Here is a 9,459-nt window from a genome sequence, read left to right as displayed (position 1 = left end):
TGTTATGCTTCATGTCAAGGTGTTATGTAATGGTTTCAGATGATTTGGTTCACTTTGTATAGGTTTACATGATAATATAATTTGTTTGTATAGCTTATGCACTTGGATGTTGTATGGTGTTTAAATAAAAATATTTGGTAACTTGTTATTGTTTGATTTGAGGTGCCTTATATGGCATATTGGTTAGACTTAGGATGAATGAGTTTTATACATGAAATTTGTTGATCTACATGAATCTATAAATTTGACATGAAACACTCTTATAAACTTGTGATTTTTGACCATTTTTACAAAGGTATTGGTAAAAATGGATCAAGTTATTGATACCGAATCAAATGAACAATTTTCGAAATTACAAAATGCTAATTTGGTATCAGTATTTTGCTAAGTATCGATAAATTTACTAAAATATCGATACCTCCAAAAAAGGTATCGATAAAAATGTTTTGAACCAAAATCTCCAATTTGGTAGAATGTCAAATTGGTATTGATTTTTAAAAATGATATCGACACTGAAAATAAAAATATCGATACCTTGTACAAATTAGGGAAATTTTACAATTTCCAAAATAATATATTCTTTTTATCAACTTCCATGTCTTTTTATCTTTCCAAAAATTATATTCTTTCCAAAAGAATATCAATTTCAATGTCTTTTTATCTTTGACCAAAATTCTTATAACTATTTATATTAATAATTTTGGTAAACTATATTCAGTTAATATATTATATGAATCAAATTCATATATTAATTTTAACTATCTTCTCTATTTTAGAGGTGAGCATGGGCAAGGCCGGGTCGGGTTTGGGCAGGGCTCAACTAAAATTTTAGGCCCGTTTGCTAGGCCCAGGCCCAGCCCGGCCCAAAAAATAGGCCTAAAATTTTACCCAAGCTCAACCCGGATAAAAATACTAAAAACCGAGCCCGACCCAGCCCACCCATATTAATTTTTATATTATTTTTTATATAATTTAAAATATATATAATGCATCAAAAATACTAAAAATATCAAAATAAATATTTTCCAACAAATTGAAAATAAATTTTAAAAAATATATATATACTTAAATAACACTAAGGTAGATGCAACTTAACAATCAAATGTCTCTAAAATAATAACAAAATTAACAAATGTCTTTAAAATAATAACAAAATTAACAATAAAATAAATTTTATACAATATCCAAACAATAACAACAAAATAGTAGCAACATAATAGTAAAATGGTAGCAAAATAGGGAGAAAACAACAAGAAAATAATATTAAAAAAGAAAAAAAAATCTTTTAGTGTATTCGGGCGGGGCCGGGCCGGGCTCAAGCCAAAAATGCCTTACCCAAGGCCCGGCCCATTTTTTAAGCGGGCCTTATTTTTTTGCCCAAGCCCATTTTTTGGGCCTATATTTTTTCCCAAACCCTCCCAAATTTCGGGCAAGCCTTCGGGCCTGGCCGCCCATGAGCAGGTCTACTCTATTTGTGTACAATAAGTTTGTACATATAATGCGTTCAATATTTAATTGTCAAATTAATTTAATTCATGTGACCATTAAATACAATACCATCTGTATTTGGATTCTGTTCACTTCAACCATAGGGTGTGACCCTGTAGGCTCTTGTAATGTTGGTAGTAATACTAGAACATTTCTAATGTCACAAGCAATGAGTGACATCTAGCAATGCATCATTGCTACCCAAGTTACAAGAAGTCGTGATTCATCATAACCTTTTTGTGATAATTTTTCATGTATTATATCTTTTTATCCTTTATAAATAGATTGGACACAGGTCATAGTATAGTCACACCTATATAGTCTAATATCATATTTCTTAATATTTTGAGTAGACTACAATAAACAAATAAGTGTGATATTTTATATCAACTTATTTGAGCATGGTTATGCATTTCTAGTCTCACTCCATCAAGTGGCTAAGATATTGCTCTCATTATGTATGAGTGACAAATCCTATCTTAATCAATCATATCCCACTACATAGATTGTGGCATACCCAACATCAATCTTTGTAGTACAACCTATTACGATATGCATTTGATTGTATCAAAATATACGACTCACGATGCTAAAACAATGATGATCTCAAGTCTGAGGAAAGTATACATAGTTATCACTAGGAGTAATGTTGTGACTATTACATAATAATCCAAGAAACATACTCATAACAGGTTAGTCCAGTATGTTATTCTCTAACACATACCCATGTATTGATTTTGACATCCCTATGTCAATGACAACACTTTGTCATCAATCAACTACACATTAGTCTTAATGCATTATTATTATTCAAGCCCACAATGATACTTGACTAATGACCTTTTAAGAATAATCATATTATTTTCAAGACTTTATTATTAATCAGTTTATTTACACAAACTGAAATAACAATAGTAATGTCTTATATTAACAAACAAGGTAAAATAAGTATGCGATTACAATCATCACATGATTAGTATTTGGGCATACTCTAACATCTTCCTTACCAAAAAAGATTTTAAGTGTAAATTATGTTAAATTTTCTATATTAATTTTACGTATCTAATTTATACTTAATATATATTTAGTGGAAAATAATTGAAGTGTAGTGTTTACAAGAATAGCGAATAAGTGCAAAGGGTTGATATATTGTATATTGAAATTTTATGTTAACAAAGGCTAAATTGAAAAAGGCGTGAGTCTTTCCTTTGCATTACGGCTTTTGGTTGTAAGTGAAATGGAGCAAGATTCAGGAAAAAACATTAATCAAATGAAGAGGTCATTCATTTATTAATTTCCAATTTTCCTTCTCACCATTATGTTTAAATCACACAACATTGCCAATTTTTTAATTTCGATGTTAAGAAAAGGAGATTATTCTAATACGACACCACGCTACTTTTCAATATTGAAAATGTTGAGATGAATTTAACATTTTAACATATCAATCTATAGGGCCTATATTATCACAATCCATGAAATTTTAAATCCTAGATTAAATGTTTTAATCCCTGCATTGATTGTTTTATATTATCTATAGTAGTGTAAATCCTAAACAATTTATATCATGTCTTTTAAAATCAGAAAATTATTTATAAAAAATTGTGAAATTTTTAATATATTTATTTCAATAATCAGTATATATTAATATTTATGTTTAACTTTAATTTATGGATGTGTTAAAAATGATATTTTATATGTTTAAAATAAATAGTTAATTAGTTAAATGCTTATTAATCATTTTAATTTAACTTAAATAACTGTTTTTATTTAATTAAAACTTTAATAATCCTACTTATCGCTGTATTAGGAGTGAATCTAACATAATTAAAAGAAAAAACAACAACATAAATCCATTGTTTATCTCAATCAAACATAAAGAAGCCTATATTGAAGCGAATTAAGCAATGACAATAACAAACAGAAGTAACTTCAAACGCATACAATAGCAAGCAAAGATCATAAAAACAGAAGTTTCTCCAAAACAACTCAGATCTTTCCACTCAGAGTTTCGCCATTGAATCTGCAATTGCCAAAAAAAAAACACAAAGATTTTGGTTATTAACCGAAACTAGTTTAAACCATAGACACAAAGCAAATTGAATAAAAAAAAACCTTGTTTTTTTGCTTTAAATTTGCCCATGGATGGATTTGGAGAAGCAAAAGCTAGGAAGTCGGGGTCATGTTCCAGAACAGCCATAACTTTGTCGGGTAGGGTAACCCATGCTTCAATGGAGTTGTGATGCCTAGCCTGTTTTAGAATAAAACGATCGCTGAATCCTGGGTTATGGCTATCGACCCCTGGGATGCTAAACAAACTCGACTTTCCCCACCCAAAATCTTGTTTCCCGTCTAGTGTATTCAACCAACTCACTAAAGTGTAAAACTCTGCATTTCCTTTTGAAACCATTTCTGTTATCTCAGTTTGTTGCTCTTTTATAGTTTTAAATCCTCGGAGAAGATCCTGGGAATACTTATTCACGCTTTTGCTTTTCACTGCTTCACTCACTAGATAAGCCAACTCAGTTAACTCCACATCTTTCCCAACTGAGTTATATGTGGTAGTTGGCAACAAATACAGATTCCCAATTGAATAATCTGGTAGTTGCGGTTTCATTTTTCGTCGAATATTCACCGTCTGGCATAAAATAGCTGGCTTTCGACTTCCTGAAATTGATCTAGAAGCCTGGATGGCATGTTTCCATAAGAATGCAGCCAGAGATGCAACTCGGGAAGGCTGTTCCAAGCTTTTGCTTTTGGCTTTGAACATTAGGGTGGCAATTGCATTGGCATCAAACACGAAACTCCTTGACTTACGCCTGCCTTCGTTGAACAGCAGGCGTTTCAAGTTGATACTTGTGGGCATCGACTCCATTGGAGGAAAAAACCTTGACCCTGCCTCTAACAAATCAGGATCCGGTATTTCACCATTAGAGCCGAGACTAAAAGCTGCCCAAGTTTTCAAGAAACAAGAAATGGTTGTGGCATCGATGATCTTGTGTAAACAGCACAAAGCTAGTGCAATCCCACCGCAATCGAAGATGTTTACTTGAATTCCCAGTTGGGGTAGCGCTGAGTAGTCTTGGAAAAAACAAAAGGGTCGGCAAGGAAGCAACTGTTTCAGTGCCTCTAGCTCTGGTACTTCACCAGTTCCCTCAATGAAATCAGATAATCGGCCTTTCACCCTGGCTTCAACAAATGGAACTCCTTCATCGTAATGACTGATAAAGAGGTTGTTCCTTGTCCGACCAGAGAGAGGGTAAAACTGAGTCAAAGCTTTCGACAGTGACTGTTTCAGTTTATTTGAGAATTGGGAACCGTCGATATGGGAATCACAAGGTTTGGGGTAAAAGAAAATGAATGGAACATAATTTGTTGTACTGACTTGGTCTATAAGGGAAAGCTGGAATGGCTTCAAAAGATGAAGCTTTGAAGAAGAGGGCTTAACCATTTGCTTTGATATTATTTGAACTTCCATTTCTGCAACAATTGCTATGAAACCGTACAAAATGAAAGCTTAAACATCTAATCACAAACGGGCCATCTATTCTACTTATAAGCAAAGCCGGTGACTCGCCCATTAAAATATAAAGAAGTATTTTTTTTTAAAAAAAATCTTAAAAAAATAGGGAATTGAGTCATTTGGATTTTTTTCCATGTATCACAATTGTTTCCAAAATAATATAAATTCATCATAATTAATTCACCGTAATTGGTTAATATTGTATCACAGTTAATTACAGCTACATGCTTTTCAAGAAATATATTTAATATGTATTTTTTCCTTATAATTAGTTAATATATATTTATCATAATTAATTTACATAATATAATTTACCATAATTAGTTTACATAATATAAAGTCACCATAATTAGTTTAAATGATATAAATTCACCATAATTAATTTGCATATTTATGTTTCAAATTAATTACAACTCTATTTAATTGAAAAAAAATCATATTTAATATGTAAAAAGATTCATGGACTAAAATTAATGAGAGAAATACAAAAGTATTTCTTTTTTAACAAAAAATCAAATACTTCATTAAAAAGACTATATAAGGCACACAAAATCAACGAGGAAAGGCGAAACTAAACCCAAGCCATCAGACTGTAAAACATTTAAAGACAAGTTGGAATAATAGAAAAAATAGACGGATTTGCATGAAACAAGCTTGGCCATGCTAGAATGTGAGCAACCTAGTTGGCAGACTATCAGACACAACAAAGACTAAGACTTTGAAATTGCATATGCAAAAAACAACAGTCCTTTAAAAGGGCACCAAATTCTAAAATGCTTGGTCGAGCCAATCGAATAGCATTGAACACCTCCAAACAATCACCTCCAAACAATCACATTGACCATGCCCTCCAATTTGAGCCATGAGAGAGCTTCTTAGACCGAAAACACCTCAGCTAGCGGGAATTAAGCAATTCGACAGGAACTCGAGAAAGCTTTGACAAACAACCCTTTTTCATTTCCCACATAAATATATTTTTTGATTTCCCTCATATTTCACATTTTATTCAATTTAGTCCTTGAACTCAGGATAGGTATAACTTTCAATTTCTAGCTTCGGTTTAATATTCGATTTCATGTATTCTCTTTAGGGACTATATATTTCTTATTTCTATTATAATTTCATGACAAGTTTTACATTTATTCAACTTGGTCCCTAATCTAACAAAGTTAACAAAAAAGCTAGATTAACTTTACAATTTAGTCCTTTTTATAAGTTAAGCTTAAAATTTATCAATTTCAAGCCTAATTCTTCACGTAATCAACAATGGGAACTCCCTAAACCTTTAACAGTTTCATCAATCGATACATGGGCTAGCTAAATAAAGCTCCTATGACCCCAAATCTACAAATTACAAAAAAAAAAGAAAAATACTTGAATTTCATACCTGATCGCTCACTCGTTTTCCTCACGGACCACGAGGGAAATCAAAACAAATAAAAACAATTGAATTAGAATAATAATGGGTGGTGTCTACAAGTGTGACAGGTCAATTGTAATATTTGTAGTATCAATGAAACGCTAGATGATAAGTGATAAAAGTAACATATTTTAATCTCGTTCTTAAGTTTTTGGATGATTATTTATGCAAATTGGTGAATTTTATGCTCATAATCATTTGAATTCATGTTTCTATACTAATGATAGCATTTGAGAGCAAAAGGAGCGACAAACGAGTAAAAATCGGACAAATAGAGTAGATTACAGGAGCCACAAGGGCTAGGCCTTTTCACATGGACTGGACACACTGCCATATGCCAAACCATGTCGATTTCAAGACTTGCATCCCAAACACGCGAAAAATGCAATTTTTAGGCTTTCTGGGCATTCTAAAGTCTATAAATATCAAATAGAATAAGAGAAGAGGGGGGTCATAAGAGAATATTGAAGAAAACAACTCAAAGAACACAATTGGAGCTAACTCTGAAGCAGATTTCCATCAAGATTGAAGACCTCCTTTTAATTTCTTTTAAAAATTTTATGAATCTCTTTATTTCTTGTGGTTATTCTAATTTTGAGATGTTTTTATTCACAATTATGAACTAATTCCCTAGATACTTAGGGGAGATGAACCCTATGATGAATTCTATTATTTGATTTCTATTTTATGTGATAAATACTTGATTCTTGTTCTAGTTATGTGTGTTTATCTCTTGTCTTAATATTTTCAGGATATTAATTTATGTTTAATGTGCTTAAATTAGAGGAGGAAAAGTCTATGTTTAAAAGTAGATCTAGCACAATTGAGTGGAGTTGCATGCAATCCTAGAAATAGGACGACATAAATCTACCGGATTATAGTCAAATCTAATAGGGGAATACATAAATCGAGTTAATGCGACAATAAGGGTTCTAATTAAAAAGAAGTTTTAATTAATCAACCTAGAGTCAGTTTCTCTTACTCTCGAAAGAGATATTAGCATAAATTAGAGATTTCTATGGATCAAAATACCAAGTGAATAAATCATTCAATTTAGATTCATAATGACAGATGAAGTCTAGGTGGATTCTTTCCTAGAAATTTTTCTCTCATTGGTTATTATTCAATTATTTTCTTGATTTATTCTCTGTTGAGTTCTTTAGTTAAATTAATTTAGTAATTTTAGTTTAAACTAATCACTCCAATTTATCGGCTAAATAATAGAAAAACAGTAATTACTAGTACTTTTAGTCTTCGCGGATACAATATATTTACTCACTGTAGCTATACTATTTACCGATAGGTGCACTTGCCTTTGTCATATTTTTAGTTAGTCACGTGGACACGCATCACTAGAGTATTCTAAGGATCGAACCCAAGAGAGTTAGTGATTTAATGATTCCTACTTGACAAGCTTGCAATGAAGGACTCTAGCTAGCTACTCACTAAGCACTATATTACAGCAGACCATAAATGAAGTTGATTAACACTAATTAATTACCTACAATAGAAAATGACTAAATTGGAAAAAATGCAAAGTGTAGAACTAACTAGTATGAGAACAAACAGCTGTTGGTTGATTTCCATGTTGTTGGTTAACTTTTAAATTAGGGATCTAAATTATTATTACTCTTAAATTGGCTCAATTTTACGTCTTGGTTTTAATTTACCAACATAGACAAATTAGTCTAATTTATCTCTCGACCTCACCAACTAAGTCGGGACTATTGAATTGGTGCCTAATAAGATCTCCTCTCGATCTCACTTACCTAAAATTTCCCTTAGAGTCGTCAATCCTAAGTTTTGAAGTTTATTCAAGTTAGTCTAGTTTTTTTTTTTTACGATTTAGTCTCTATACCAAAAATTAGCTAGATGACATTTTCATCAACCAACCGCTTTAGATTCAGCTACCCATACTCCTACTTAAACAAAAAAGAACACAATAATAGCATAACATATACATAAAATGGTAAATGCAAGAAAGATGAGAAAAGCTAGGGGTCTTCTTGAAAAGCTTAAAGATAATGAAAATGGAGGCAAAGTAAATGTTGAAGAACACTTAAAATCAGATTTTTAACAAAGAAACTAAAATGAAACTGAATTATGTTAAAACTACAAGGTAAATTGAAATTACACAAAGGTTTGAAGCACAAAATGAGTAAATAAAACCAAGTTAGCACAAAATGAGTAAATAAAACCAAGTTACGATAAAAACTAAATAACAACTAAGAAACTAAAAAGGTAATAAACTAAAACCCTAAAAAGATAAAGAAAAGACAACTTCTCTACTCCTAAGCTAAAAAGATGAAAAAACCCTAAACTAAAAAGCTCTCTCTTGTTCTCAAACAAAAGTGGCTTTTAATAGCTGATTACAACCTAAAATTTTGTGACCAAAATGTCCCTAGACGTCTAATTTTGGTTGTGGGGCATGTGGGACAATGATTGCCTCTGTGATCATTTTTTTTATCCTCGTCAGGGATATCACAATACCCATGGCCTAGTATCGCAATATCCTCGTCAGTCTTGACTTGTGGGATTCCTTAGGAGTTGGATATCGCAATACCCATGCTTGGATATCGCGATATCATTGTGAAAGGTCTCTGTAACACCCCGAACCCGAAACCGACACCGGAGTCAAACACGAGGTGTTAACTGACTTTAACCCCTTATAAAATTTATTTTCCAGACACTGCCCAATCTGTGTACTAGTCGTTTTAAAAATCATATCTTGAGTTTCGTAACTCGAAAATCAGTTTCGTAATTTTTCCCAGAAACTAGACTCATGTGCCCATCTATGTATTTTTTTCTAGAATTTTTGGTCGGGCCAATTAGTACAGTTTATTAGTCAAAGTCTCCCATGTTGCAGGGGTCGACTACACTGACCTTTGCCCATTACGACTTGGATATCTCCCTGCACGGGGCTTCAATACTGATACCGTTTGTTTCTATGAAAACTAGACTCAGAGAGGAATCTGTACATATATGGTACGACCCCTAATTATCTCTGGTTAATTTATAATGAATTTCC

At 32.0% G+C, this 9,459-nt stretch overlaps 1 protein-coding gene across 1 annotated transcript; it reads right to left on the bottom strand.

The window, feature by feature from the left end:
• Positions 1-3,356: 3,356 nt before the first annotated feature.
• On the bottom strand, positions 3,357-5,024 carry LOC107949300 (vinorine synthase). Its single transcript, XM_016884019.2, has 2 exons — positions 3,604-5,024; positions 3,357-3,511 (listed from the first exon to the last, which is right to left on the bottom strand). Exons 1-2 carry the CDS (start codon positions 4,964-4,966, stop codon positions 3,492-3,494), a joined length of 1,383 nt encoding a protein of 460 aa, XP_016739508.1. The 5' UTR covers positions 4,967-5,024; the 3' UTR covers positions 3,357-3,491.
• Between the last annotated feature and the right edge of the window lie 4,435 nt (positions 5,025-9,459).

Source organism: Gossypium hirsutum, chromosome A04 (assembly GCF_007990345.1).
Source record: "Gossypium hirsutum isolate 1008001.06 chromosome A04, Gossypium_hirsutum_v2.1, whole genome shotgun sequence".
Lineage (NCBI taxonomy): Eukaryota > Viridiplantae > Streptophyta > Magnoliopsida > Malvales > Malvaceae > Gossypium > Gossypium hirsutum.
This window is presented reverse-complemented; position numbering and strand designations above follow the sequence as displayed.

Bases quoted from the DNA above. Each gene is read 5' to 3' on its own strand.
- LOC107949300 (XM_016884019.2), bottom strand. From the start codon at position 4,966: ATGGAAGTTCAAATAATATCAAAGCAAATGGTTAAGCCCTCTTCTTCA. The intron at 3,512-3,603 runs GTTTTTTTTTAT...TGGCAATTGCAG, and splicing joins ATTTAAAGCAAAAAAACAAG to ATTCAATGGCGAAACTCTGA.